Genomic DNA, 15,070 nt, shown 5'->3' with positions numbered 1-15,070 from the left:
TTAGAATTTTGTGTAATAGTTTGTATTGTGGAATACTTATCTATAATCTGGATTGACATGTTTTTCTCTTTCTTTTTTAGACAAAGTCGTGAAAGATCTAAGGATAGAGCACATGTTTACAGGTAAGCACTGATGATTAAATTTCTTCATACTTCAGTTAAATGAAGTGGTATGATAGGTCAATGGGATAATAATGGGCTGTTATATTGACAGGTGAGGTTATATCTCTGTGACAGTAAGCTTATAGTCTGTCATGATAAATCATGTGCTGTTACAAAGGATGTCTAGCTTTAAGCCTTGGAAATAATAATTTGAACATGGTAATAGAATTTCTGTCCTCCTCAAATTCATGTTATTTGCTTTTTCTTCCTCTAGGAGTGTCAGCAATGATCGAAGCTCTTGCTCATCCTCAAGATTTGGACAGCAATGTAGCTCCGAAGAAAATTGGGATGATCCTATTGTAAATATGCAGACTGCGAGTGGAATGAAAAAATTGGGCTCTGATTCTAGAGAAGGGAAAACTTCACATTTGAAAAAGCGAGATGTAGGATCTAGTGCCGATAGATCTGGAACGAAATTTGATGAACATTTAAAGCAGACTGTGAAGAGTATTGATAATTCCAAATATGAATGTGATAACCGTGCCTTGCGGAACAAACTTGGTAACCGCGTTAGTGGTACTGAATCTCACCATCGTCCTGAAAGCCAGAAGAAATTTAATTCTTCTGGTAGTAATGAACGACATCGTGCTAGTAGTGACGATAGATATCGTGCTCATTCATACAATAGGGATCGCTTTCAACGTGCTGGAAGCCGAGATCGCGTCACTCATTTTGGTGAAAAGGACAAATACTCTCTTTGTGACAGTGTAGACCGTTGGCCTCATGATTTATTCAAAACAAGATCATCTGAATCTGAGACACAGACTAAAGATCGTGGCCGAAGCTACAGTAGGGAACGATATAATCGTTCGGGAAGTCAGGAGAGACAATTATATGATCCAAATAGGGACTGCTTCTCTCGTGGGATGGATTCTGCAGGTAGATACAAACGTGAGAACAGGAACACTATGTCTAGAAAAGCTCCTAACTTGGAGACCACCTCAGGTGGTGTTAATACGGGATTCTCAATTCGTTCATATAGCAGAGAACGTTTCAAAGGTACTAGTAGGTACCCTAATACTGCCAGCTTGGACAGGTCACGCTCTAAACAGAGCACTGACAGAGATTGCCCAGAGGAAAGTGTTGCACATGATTCAAAGCTTGAACATTCATATGAAGGGCCCAAGTCTGTTAAGTCTGATAATGAAAGATTCTTTGAATTTTCAAGAAGAGATTACATTAGAGATGAGCACAAGGACAATAAAACTGAAGGAAGGAGAGGATCTCTTGTGACAACTTCAGCATGTGTAAAAGGAAACGAGGATAAATCAGAAGTTCTGAGTAGCTTAGAATCGACGAGTAGGAGTGGTATTATAATCCTACCTGCCAAAGTTGAGGAGAGTCTTCAGGACACATCAAAAGAATCTGCTGAGAGCTTCGCAAAACCAATTCTTCAGGAAGTGTCAAGTCATGCCCCAGTTCAGAAACATTTATATGATCCCAATAATCCAAACAAACCAATACCTGTTGTGGCGTCAGGAAGTCGAGCATGCAGATCTGAAAGGTAAGAAAATGATAAAATTTACATTCTTAACTTAACATTTTTATTAAGGCTTCAATTTCATCATAATATTTGAAATGAAGTAAAATTATTTTACGGAATTTCAGAATTATCGACTCATGGATGTTGGACAAATGGGGAAAAGTGAGATGGATTTATGAGTTAATGTGACATATTTAATGGAAAATTACACAACTTTATACATTATTTCTCTTACATCTCTCTACTTAAGTCTGGCTGAGTGGCTCAGACGGTTGAGGTTGCTGGTCTTCTGACCCCAACTTGGCAGGCTCGATCCTCGCTTAGTCTTAGTGGTATTTGGAGGTGCACAAATGCGTCAGCCTCATGTCGGTAGATGTACTGGCACATGAAAGGACTTCTGTGGGACAAAATTCTGGCACCTGGGCATCTCCAAAAACCGTCAAAAGTAGTTGGTGGGACATAAAAAGCAATAACATAATTCTTACCTCTAATGAAATCATAGTAATTTCTTTAAGGAGAATGTTGAAAAGGCATATTCTGAGATGAAGTACCCACATGGGTTTGAGCCATTTTGCCAGATTCAGGAATAGTGTAATTATTATTCCAACCCCGTAAAAACATACAGAATGAACTCTTTATAAGAACTCGCCAGGTTTTTAATAATATGATTATATACAGTAATTGGGCATTAATATTGGACATTTCATGTCAGACTTTGTCATTTGCTGTGTTTTACTGTTTATGACCACTTCACTTTAAATCATCTTAGCGTTCAGATTATTTTAATTTGATAATTTCAGGAGTGCTTGTACTAAATCAGCTGAATGCTCATAATCTTAGAATCCTTTTCATATTTAACAAAATTGACATTTACTGGCACACACCAATTCACCGTGTGTCTTACTGAAAAATATTTGTATGTTCTGGTAGTATGTTAGTTCAGTAATGTAACAGTGCCCACTCTAATCTTTGCATTCACTGTTGACGAGGTCTTGGTCTTTGGCAGTAATATTATCTTTCTTCAGAGAGTATTAGATATAGAAAATGGGATTTTTCAGTAAGTCCACTAGTTCCTTCTACTCTTTTGAATAGCCATTGGACTGTTATTGTCATGGAGGTAGGACTTCCCGGCAATATACGTTAAATGTGTAGAAGTCCTGCTCTTCATTCATAGTTATGTTTATTCTTCTACTTTATAGTATGCATACCACTTTGAATAAAACCAGTGATTTGTAGCAGTCTTCAACAGCAATGCAGTAATGTATGTTTCAGTTCTCTTACATTGTACTTTATTTTCTTCTCTCTGACAAAACCAAATGAAACATTCATATATTTGTGATAACAGCACCTTTAATGTCTTCTTCTCTCTAAGACCATAGTCAGTGTTACATTCGAAGTGGCTTTAAGAGCCAGTAGAAATCATATATACACATACCTGCCAACCCTTCTGGTTTACTCGGAAACTTTCCGTTTTTTAACTCGTCTTCTGATTTTCCAATTTATTTTTACTTCTTCCTATTTTTGACCAATATAACTAACCTCAAGTATGGTCAATACTCCTCCCCTATGTGTAATTGTTGTGTGCTTGTGTAATTTATGCAACCTCATTTTCAAGTGTATTTATATGGCAAGTGTATCGTCCGTCGCCTTCCTGTATTGCATTTCCCACTCACTACAGCATAGTGTGTGTTTTACAGCTGAGAATTCGGGACGGCAATCGTCCTACAAGCTGGAGAGGCTAGCGCGCGCTAGCGACTGTTAATCGGGACGGAAGATTGAGTTTCTTGTTGGAGCGTTGTTAACATTCTGTTTCTGTACGTAGTTTTGTTGGACTTGTAGGTCACGTGATTTATCTTGCGGTTTTGTGCTTTTCCCCCCTGTCAAAGTCATATGTTAATAAATGTATGAGACATATTGATCTGTTTTGCATGTAGTAGTTTTGCATATTTCAGTGCATTTGTGTTCATTTTTAGTTCATAATTTGAATTAAATCTCTTTCAGAGAGCTGTGTCGGTGACAGTTTCTGGGTTTTTCTCTTCACATTATGGCCGCAAAACATGACAAACGTTATCTCCAAGTATTGAAAGAGACCTATAAAATTGAATTTCCTTTCATGTTACAGTTTAATAAAGGAAACTATTATGCATTTTGTTCCATGTTTCTTACATTTTCTTGTAACCATTTTTATGTTTTCTTAGTTCAAAATTTAAAATTTAATGGTCAGTTCGCCTTGTAACTGTAGGCGTTTTTTTCATCGAGATCATGGTGCAATAAATGCGATAAAATCCAAGAATTAAAAAATCTTCCTATTTTTGATTTCTGAAAGTTGGCAGGTATGCATACATACGTACATATATACATACGTACATACATACATACATACGTACATACATACATACATACATACATACATACATACATACATACATACATACATACTGCACAATCCTTCGGGGGAACATCTTTCTTGCGCCACGACGAGCGACCCATCTATTGCACCGGCTGTTTCCCCTCTTCCGACTACATCACGTATTGGAATCAACTGAATGGATCATGCATTAAAAATTATGCTAAGTATCAGCAGCTACGTTTATCTCCATTAATCGGTCAAAAATAAATTCATTACGCCTACATAATTTCCGATCAAGGTACATATCTCCATTCCGTGTTTCACTGTGAGCGTCAAATATTCTCCGATTTGCTACATGATACCTCTTAGGGGTAACTAATGTGCATCATTAAAGTATATTTTTTACGTGAGATCGACTGAGAATCCGCATATCTTTTCATATAATTTACCAGCATTTCTATCCTTCCTTAAATATCAATAAAATTCATCACTCAAACTCATTCAACCAAAAATAATCCTTCAAGAATTCAATGTAAGCTGATCTGCTATAATAATAAAATAAATTGCAATAATAATAATTTAAATGTTTAAATTCTCGATTTATTCATGATCATGAATTGCTTTGGGACGAATTAATATATTGATATAATATTTAATTACATTCAACGTCTCTTCATTTAAAAGATAAACCAACAAAGTCTTTGATTGAGCTCAAAACATTCTTTCGTTAAAGAATTATGGTTCTCATAACATAAAGCAAAGAAAAGTATACGAAGTCTCATAAGTCATAATTATCAATCTCATTAAGTAGCAATCTTGTGGAATATTCATGAAATTAAAGTGTCAAGAAAGTTAAAATGTGAATAAAACATAAGTAAATAAAATCAAAAGTGGTTAAAATCAAAATTGAATTTGATCAAAAGTGCTTATTATCTTTTCATTAAGTGATTAATCTTCTCATTCTTCTTTGTTTGGTTTTCAATTGTAACGCTAGCAGAGAAAGCAAAGTTACATATAGGGTATTATAGTTTCAAATGGCTATTCTAAATATATTCTGATGCATAAAAAAAAAAAAATCAATCTGTTTCACCATGATACTGGATAAATATATCCATATTATTTCCTAAGAAATAAATGTAGGTATTGCCTAATAATAAATTATAACCATTACATTGAATTCTTGCAGGATTATTTTTGGTTGAATGAGTTTGAGTGATGAATTTTATTGATATTTAAGGAAGGATAGAAATGCTGGTAAATTATATGAAAAGATATGCGGATTCTCAGTCGATCTCACGTAAAAAATATACTTTATTGATGCACATTAGTTACCCCTGAGAGGTATTGTGTAGCATCTATTGAGATTCATGATCACATCTAAGTTCAATTACTATCTCATTGAATTCTAGAGAATATTGTTGATGACAATTATTTACTTGTCAATGGCAGAGACTTACATTAAGAAAATGCTTCCTCTTATCAAATCATGGCTTCGACAACAAATACCAAACAAGACTCACTTCAACATATGAAATCCTCCTAGAAGAAATCAGGTTTACACTTTAATATTTATTATTTGGAAGTTTTATTTTGATGACTGTATATGGTTATCAGCCTACGGATTCTGTAATGTATTTCACCGCATGAATATCCTATCAACCCCAAAACATCTTATGCCGCTATTAAAATCATGCCGCAAACACGTCAGTTATAATCAATGGTTAGTATCACGTCACGTAATTACTACCAATAAATCGCAAATGTTTATCTCTCTCCATATTCCAAACGTAAACATTATAACTTCGCATTATTCATATCAACATATACACTGACTGACAGAGCAAATGCAACACCAAGAAGGAGTGGTTCGAAAGGGATGAAAGTTGGGGAAAAAACAGAGACGGCACGGACGAATAATTGATGTTTATTTCAAACCGATATGCAGGTTACACAATGCGCACGGCATCGACTCAGTAGGATGTAGGACCACCGCGAGCGGCGATGCACGCAGAAACATGTCGAGGTACAGAGTCAATAAGAGTGCGGATGGTGTCCTGAGGGATGGTTCTCCATTCTCTGTCAACCATTTGCCACAGTTGGTCGTCCGTACGAGGCTGGGGCAGAGTTTGCAAACGGCGTCCAATGAGATCCCACACGTGTTCGATTGGTGAGAGATCCGGAGAGTACGCTGGCCACGGAAGCATTTGTACACCTCGTAGAGCCTGTTGGGAGATGCGAGCAGTGTGTGGGTGGGCATTATCCTGCTGAAACAGAGCATTGGGCAGCCCCTGAAGGTACGGGAGTGCCACCGGCCGCAGCACATGCTGCACGTAGCGGTGGGCATTTAACGTGCCTTGAATACGCACTAGAGGTGACGTGGAATCATACGCAGTAGCGCCCCAGACCATGATGCCGCGTTGTCTAGCGGTAGGGCGCTCCACAGTTACTGCCGGATTTGACCTTTCTCCACGCCGACGCCACACTCGTCTGCGGTGACTATCACTGACAGAACAGAAGCGTGACTTATCGGAGAACACGACGTTCCGCCATTCCCTCATCCAAGTCGCTCTAGCCCGGCACCATGCCAGGCGTGCACGTCTATGCTGTGGAGTCAATGGTAGTCTTCTGAGCGGACGCCGGGAGTGCAGGCCTCCTTCAACCAATCGACGGGAAATTGTTCTGGTCGATATTGGAACAGCCAGGGTGTCTTGCACATGCTGAAGAATGGCGGTTGACGTGGCGTGCGGGGCTGCCACCGCTTGGCGGTGGATGCGCCGATCCTCGCGTGCTGACGTCACTCGGGCTGCGCCTGGACCCCTCGCACGTGCCACATGTTCCTGCGCCAACCATCTTCGCCACAGGCGCTGCACCGTGGACACATCCCTATGGGTATCGGCTGCGATTTGACGAAGCGACCAACCTGCCCTTCTCAGTCCGATCACCATACCCCTCGTAAAGTCGTCTGTCTGCTGGAAATGCCTCCGTTGACGACGGCCTGGCATTCTTAGCTATACACGTGTCCTGTGGCACACGACAACACGTTCTACAATGACTGTCGGCTGAGAAATCACGGTACGAAGTGGGCCATTCGCTAACGCCGTGTCCCATTTATCGTTCGCTACGTGCGCAGCACAGCGGCGCATTTCACATCATGAGCATACCTCAGTGACGTCAGTCTACCCCGCAATTGGCATAAAGTTTTGACCACTCCTTCTTGGTGTTGCATTTGCTCTGTCAGTCAGTGTATATCCCTCAGAATATTTATACTCGTAATCTCTTCATTACGACGTATATACTCTTAATTACACATATAAATATCAATCATTTCTCCTTTAGCAGCTTATCGTCTCGATATTCCATTATCAAATGACAACGATGCTTTAATGGGTTAAATTTGTATACAAATACATATATTCACTCTTTCCTGAAAAAGAAATGCATGTATGAACAAATCAGGTTCATATTTACTTACAAGTGGTCACGAACTGGCGATAACCAAGTCTTAATAACCTATGAAAACATCTAATTCCACTCCGCATTACAGTTAGATTATATCACATTATGTATAACACTTCTCTTTGGTAATCGTCGAAACATCGTTTTTCAATCTCTCCACATTTGACTATAAGCATCCCTACATAAGGATATTGGTTTACGTAATCGAAGATTACCTACATCCATGGTTTTAAAGCAATTATGATAATTTCTTTGCGAAGACACTGCAAATCTCAAACATATAAATTACGACCTTCACCAAATCACATTACTAACGTCTACCCACTACATCTTAAATTTAAGCATTTTTGGTTACTTTGAATAAATAAAACTGCTTGGAACTTAGCTTTTATCTGCTGGCGTTACAGGACTTGGCTAGACTTCAATTCGGTCATCTTTGGTTCGCTGGCTGGCACCAGGTGATATCTGCGTCATATATGGGCAGTGGCAGCCAGTTACGGGCTTGCAGAATCAGCTGGCACGGTGTCCATCAGTCGTCAGCCCCATTTCCGATTTAGATATTCATCCCGAGGCCGTTGTTAGCATGTGATAAAAACATATTCAATACCATCATTAGTATCACAATTCAGTCTTTCAACAAATTCTCCTGTATCTAAATTATAATTTTAAACAGGTTATTCTACCAAAATTCAATGACAGTTTTCAGTTACACGATATCTTATTTTCATTAGTTAACTCGTGTCAACTTTCTATTTGAGCTTCGGTCTCCGATAATTTAATTTTTCTTCTCTTTTCTTTAAGTTTTCCTCCTCGTTAACCTTGATATATAGTTGTAGATTTGCGTAATTTGTTTATAATATTACTGGATATTCTTATAATTCTTCGAATCTTGCTCCGTAGAAACTTCCTCCTTCTTTACGTAACAAATTTTACGTGAATAATTTAGTTTCGATGCTCAACCTAATTGTGATTGTTCACTTTGCCATTTTAACAATTTAAAACATTATGCATTTTTCTTAATCACAGCGTTAAATCAGTATTCTTTTCGACACATTCACGGCTTCTTTGATTCTATATGTCTGCTTGCAGATGCCATCTTCTCAACTATATGCAACATTTTATGGTAACTGCCCACTTAATAGCTTTGTAATTCTTTGTACGGAAAATTTTTGACTTTCTACCACTGCAGCACAGTGTAGCAAATCAGAGAATATTTTGACGCTTACAGTGAAACGTGGAATGGAGATATATACCTTGATCGGAAATTATGTAGGCGTAATGAATTTATTTTTGTCCGATTAATGGAGATAAATGTAGCGGCCCCAAAGACAGACATTCTTTTTCCCAGTACAGTATGCATTCTGAGCTCTCCCGTGATGGAACTCAGTTAGTACATTCACGACGGTCATGTTCTTCATCATTTACTGCAGATATTAACTGGATATACAGTTTATCACAAGTAGAACAAGAATCTGACCATGGCACACCGAACCTTAGTTTAAAATCTTTATTAAAGATATCACAGTAATAATGAAGCTTTACTCTTGAGTTGAATTGGGATGCTGATCACAGTACACTGCATGCATTCTAGCAATGTTTAAGTCAGGATCTAAATAGTCTTTGGAATTAATATGGTTGCTACAATGTGTATGCTGACTCAGGAAAGAGTGTATATGTTCACGGACACACATCATAACTCATCACTTAATATTCATAGTCTGTTGTTGTGAGTGCCACGTACATCATCAAAATCAGTCACACCTTCCTTTAAAATATGGTAGCAAAATTAAGTTAAAATTAAAATTATTGACATAAAAGTTGCTATTACAAGTAAAATGGACAAAGCAACAGACTGTGATGAACAAGTAGTAAGATTGCTAAAAATTAAGTTGACTGATTGGCGGTTACAATTAGATTCTGATGAAAATGACTATCAGTCATATTTATTCAAAAATTAATATTGGGGAAATAATGTTGAAGGTTGGTCAGGAGATCACTATATTCCTTATCAGGAGACAAAAGACGAAAGTCATAGGCATATGGTAGAAATGTAGAACACATTGATGAGAAGATGAAAAGTTGTAGATTAAAGGCTGAAGAACAGTGTTAAAATTGGACCTCTGTGGACCATCTCAATTTGAAGCGATGTTAAAATGTTGTGAAGAATATGAGTTTATTGACAGTTGAATCATTTGACAAGGTGAAGGTAGTTTGTACTTATGACTCAAGTGTATTGACAACTGTAGACTTCTTACTACGAGTCTTTTTTGTAGACTTCTTACTACGAGTCTTTTTTTGTAGACTTCTTACTATGAGTACGAGTACCGAGCTCGATAGCTGCAGTCGCTTAAATGCGGCCAGTATCCAGTATTCGGGAGATAGTAGGTTCGAACCCCACTGTCGGCAGCCCTGAAAATGGTTTTCCGTGGTTTCCCATTTTCACACCAGGCAAATGCTGGGGCTGTACCATAATTAAGGCCACGGCCGCTTCCTTCCCACTCCTAGCCCGTCCCTGTCCCATCGTCGCCATAAGACCTATGTGTGTCGGTGCGACGTAAAGCAACTAGCAAAAAAAAAAAAAAAAAAAAAAAAAAAGAGTACGAGTCATATTTTAACCTCAAAAACAATGTTAATCTCACGGAATCACAAATGAAATGACGATAACATCCAAATGGATGACATCTTTTTGGATAAGTAACACAAACCAATGTAATATTATGATTTGTCAGCTGATGATGACCGAATAGAGTCGAAACCGGTACTGATATAAGTCTACATTTGCAATAAACAGTATTGACAGGTGGAATTTCTTTCTTATCCATATACTTGTAATCAGTCAATATGGACATGAAACTCATAAATAACGACCATCCAAGACAGTCGCCGTGTAACGGAACTATTGACAATATATCGTATTGATTGCCCCTCGAGAAAGAATACAATCAATCATTTTTGAATTTACGTCAAACAATTCAAATATCAGCTTGTGAGGGGGCACTCTTTGGTTATTTCATGATTTAAATTAATTCTTGGACATCATGAAACTTGTAAATACATGAAAATAAGACCATCCTAACCTCTAGATAGGATTTTTAATTTTATTGCTAATTAACAAAAACTAACACCTCAACTCATAGGCTGTTTACATTTTTATTTACCTTCTTAATTGTTTTTAAAATTTTTCCCAATGCCTCTTCTTTCTGCCATATGGTTTTGCATAATAGTCCTACTTTAATGACATTCCTTCCTATTACATTTATTTTTAAGTATGGCAAAGGCAACTTCATGATCACTTATAGCATCTATCACTTCAGTTTCTCCATAGAGCTCATCTGGTTTTATCAGCACTGTATCTAGAATATTTTCCCCTTTACTTGGTTCTATGACTTTCTTATTCAGCTGTCCTTCCCATATTTACTTATTCACCATTTGTTGGTCATGCTTTCTATCGTTTGCATTCCCCTCTCAATTAACATTTGGTAAGTTCAGATCACCTGTTAAAATAATATTCCTTTCTACGTTGTTCCCTTCATAGCTGATTATCTTATCAAATAATTCTGCATAAGATTTGTCCGTAAAATTAGAAGTCCTTTCAATCGCAAACCTTACAAATTGTACTGACAATGAAAGACTTTCTGTGATATTAATTTACTCTAATAGCAAACAATTTTGTATGAATTCAATTTTACAGTATATTTAGCTTGAAAAAAGCATCATGTTTTTGTTGCTTTTTGGTAGTGTTCTGTTTTTTGATAACTATTGATCGAATTGCCTAAAAACATTCATCTTTAGAAGTGATGCGGCGCCTATGAATGAGATAATGTTGTGCATGTGTTCTGTAACCACCAATAGTTTTGGACCAGTTGAAACCACTTGTTTGTCGTTGTTCTCTTTGCCCCGTAGAACGTCTTCAGGTATGTCCTCGTGGCTTAGAATTTGGTAGCTTGGGGCCCCTTCATGGGTGTCTAGGCATAGATAGATAGATAGATAGATAAGAAATGGGTGAGCCCTGTTTTCGCAGAGCTCCACACGTAGGTCTATGAAGACCCTTTGTGCCCCTTGAACGGGTTTGCCTAGTCCAGCCCTAGTGCTCCTATAAAGGATACCAGTGTCCGGATTTTGGCGTTCCTGATGTCCTCCAGGCTCACAAAATGTGAGCCCAGGAATCGATGTCTAGTGCTTGCAAAAGCCTCGCACTGACATAACACATGCGCGGAGGTCTCCTCCTCCTTACCGCATCTTCTACACATCGGATCCTGGGTGATTTTCATGATGTGTAGGTGTCTCTGTAAGGTATTGTGGCCTGTTAACAGTCCAACTACCATTCTCATTCTGGTCCTATTCAAATTCATTAGGACCTTTTTATAGCTTTGACTAGGCCCTTTGATAAGTTCACGTGCCTGTCTTGCTATGGTTAACCTCTTCCAAATATCTAGGTGAGACTGGTTTATCCATTGGGATATTGCCAGTCTCACACTTCGGAGTGACACTCCCAGGAAAGGCTCTGGTCCTATGAAGGAACCCATTGAGCCCTGTTTCGCTAGTTTGTCAGCTTCTTCATTTCCACTGATACCTGTGTGCCCAGGAACCCATAATAGGGTAACTGAGCTAAGCTCACACAGCTGATCTAACATCCTTTGGCATTCCCATACCAGTTTTGATGTTGTTTTAACTGCACATAGTGCTTTTAGCGCTGCCTGGCTATCACTACAAATAGTGATATGTCTTCTATGTCCAGGCATATTCCATATATTTACAGCACAGGCTAGTATTGCGTATACTTCAGCCTGGAAAACAGTAGCATATTTACCCATAGGAAGGGAGAGCCTTGTCTTAGGCCCCCAGACCCCGGCGCCTGTGCCCGTCTCCGTCCGCGAGCCGTCCGTGTACCACGTACAGCCCCCAGACCTAAGACGGGCCCCAGCGTCCGCGGCCCACTCCTCCCTTGTGGGTATCACCACTGTAAATTTATAATTCAAATTAAAGCTAGGCTTCATCAGATCCCCGATCATCATTGTCATAGGGCAAGTCTGGTGAAGCCTGGTAAGAATAGAGGCATGACCTCTATTCGGGTTTTTGAAGGACCATCCTCCGAGTGACCAAAGGCGATAGGCACTCATTCCCGCTATTACTTTAACATATAAATGTAATGGGGGAAAGCCTAGGATGGCCTCCATTGCACATAATGGTGTAGTATCCAGTGCCCCTGTTATTCCTAGACACGCAAGTCTTTGGACACTGTTTAACTTGGTACTCACAGTTTTGCTCTCTGAGCCTGGCCACCAAACCATAGATGCATAGGTAATTGTGGGCCGTACAATGGAGATATAGAGCCACTGGACCACCTTAGGTCTTAGGCCCCAAGTCTTCCCGACGGCCCTGCGACAGGCCCACATAATTTTGCGAGCCTTATCCACCTTATGATCTATGTGTTTCTTCCAACTCAGTCTTGCCTCAAGGATTACCCCTAGGTACTTAACCGAAGTTGTCTTAACTAATTTTTTCCCAAATAGGAAAGGCTCTGACAGTCCGTCTAGCCTCCTCCTCTTGGTAAATACCACAAGCTCCGTCTTATCGGGATTAACCGACAAGTCTGTCTCGTGGCACCATCTTTCCACCCTTCGTAGAGAGCCCTGTACGAGTTCAGAAACCGTACTGGGGAAATTTCCTACCGCCATCAGGCTTATGTCGTCTGCATAGCCTTGGGCGTATATTCCTCCAACATTTAACCTGGTAAGTAGTTCATCCACTACCAGACACCATAATGTTGGTGATAATACTCCTCCCTGTGGACACCCCCTGTCTATATTAGCTCTCAACATTACAGCGTTGAGGGTAAACAGAACTTGACGGCCCTGCAGTGAGGCCATAATCCATTTTATGAGCATGCTGCTCACTCCTCTTCTCTCTAGACTACGTTCTATGGAGCCCAAAGATGTATAGTTGAAGGCCCCTTCTATATCTAGGAATACAACCATGGCAAGTTGTTGTTGATCCAAGGCACTCTCCAGCCTAGAAACCAGCTGGTGCAGTGCCGTCTCAACCGACTTCCCTGGTTGATATGCATGTTGGTGGGAATGCAGGGGAAAGTCTCTCAATACTTTCTCCCTGATATGTCTATCCACCAGTCTTTCCAAAGTCTTAAGTAGAAAAGACGTTAGACTAATGGGTCTATAATCCTTAGGTCTAGTATATGAAGACCTTCCGGGTTTAGGTATAAATACCACCTTCGCCTGACGCCACAAGGAGTACACGTACCCCATAGTGAGACAGGCTCTAAAAATTCTAACCAGGTATGGTATAAGGACCTCTCCCGCCTCCTGAAGAAGCACCGGGAAGATTCCATCCACACCTGGGCTTTTATAAGGGGCAAAGGATTCTAATGCCCACTTAACCCTTCTTGGGGTGACAATCTCTGCGGCTTCCCTCCAGCCACTTTTATCGGGTCTGAAGGATCCGCTCGATTCTACCTCACAATTCGTGATTACCAAACCTGGAAAGTGGGCATCAAGCAATAAGCTCAGGGTCTCCCCCTCTGTGGATGTGTATCCACCAGAAGGAGTCTCCAGTGAGCCCAGCCTTGCCTTTTTATCCAAGGTTAAAATTTTATGAAGCCTTGCCGCTTCATGTTGACTTTCAATGGAGTCACAAAATTGTCTCCAAGATTTCCTAGAAGCCTTTTTGACTTCTGACTTGTACCTTCTTTGTGATTCTTTGTAAGAATCTAGGCTTTCTTGATCCTGAAGTTCCCTGTATTTATTCCAGAGCCTTCGTGTATTTCTCCTCAGGTGTTCAAGATAACTATTCCACTTGAAGCTTCCTGTTACTCTCTTTGCCTTAACAATAGGGCAATTTAATTCATAAGAGGTAACCAGTGTCCGTGTGAGAAAACTCACACTGAGCTCCAGCTCCTCTTTGTTTTTAATTATGTTTGAGGGTCCTCCCTCCAGTCCCCTTCTCACGTCCTCCCTAAAAGATATCCAATCGGTTCTTCTAGGGTTTCTGTAAGACGGGATCTCGATGGATCCCTCTATATAGAACACAATGTGTCTATGATCTGACAAGGAAGGCTCCAAAGAGACCTTCCAGTCTTTAAATTCCTGCATGATTCCCATGGAACCCAGGGTAAGATCTATGATCCCTTCGCTCCTATTATTAATGAAGGTAGGGGTATCACCAATATTCATGATCTCAAGATCAGTTGTACATAGAAATTCTATGAAGTGCTCTCCCCTTCGGTTTGTATTTTTGCTTCCCCAAATGCTATGATGAGCATTGGCATCGCATCCTACTATGAGGTTTAATCCTTGTTTCCTACAGTATATCACCAGTCTCTTGAACTCCTCCGGCGGGGGTGGAGATTCAGAGTCTCCTGGGAAATATGCAGAACAGACAACTAAGTCTCTTGGCTGTCCGCCCTCTTCATATCTCATTAGGACTGCTACCAGGTCTCTACTAATGAAACCCGGTATAGCCCAAGCGTTATGATCCTTAACTAGTATACAAGCTCTAGGCTTCTCTTCTGCTATTCCACTAAATAGAGTGAAACCTGCACATTTTAGTCCCATGATATGTCCCTGTCGAAGCCAGGGTTCTTGTATCAGGGCGACCGAAAACCCA

General features: G+C 39.8%; 1 protein-coding gene across 1 annotated transcript in view; it reads left to right on the top strand.

Moving 5' to 3' along the window:
• Nucleotides 1-15,070, top strand: part of LOC136864483 (telomerase-binding protein EST1A) — a 616,383-nt gene that overhangs the window by 105,404 nt on the left and 495,909 nt on the right. Inside the window, exons 6-7 of the mRNA XM_067141513.2 lie at nucleotides 81-122; nucleotides 376-1,665. Of these exons, the coding sequence (XP_066997614.2) occupies nucleotides 81-122; nucleotides 376-1,665 (1,332 nt within the window). The remainder of the gene's footprint in view (nucleotides 1-80; nucleotides 123-375; nucleotides 1,666-15,070) is intronic.

Source organism: Anabrus simplex, chromosome 2, assembly GCF_040414725.1.
Source record: "Anabrus simplex isolate iqAnaSimp1 chromosome 2, ASM4041472v1, whole genome shotgun sequence".
Classification (NCBI taxonomy): domain Eukaryota; kingdom Metazoa; phylum Arthropoda; class Insecta; order Orthoptera; family Tettigoniidae; genus Anabrus; species Anabrus simplex.
The sequence above is the reverse complement of the archived record's forward strand: the minus strand, read 5'-3'. Positions and strand labels throughout refer to the sequence as shown.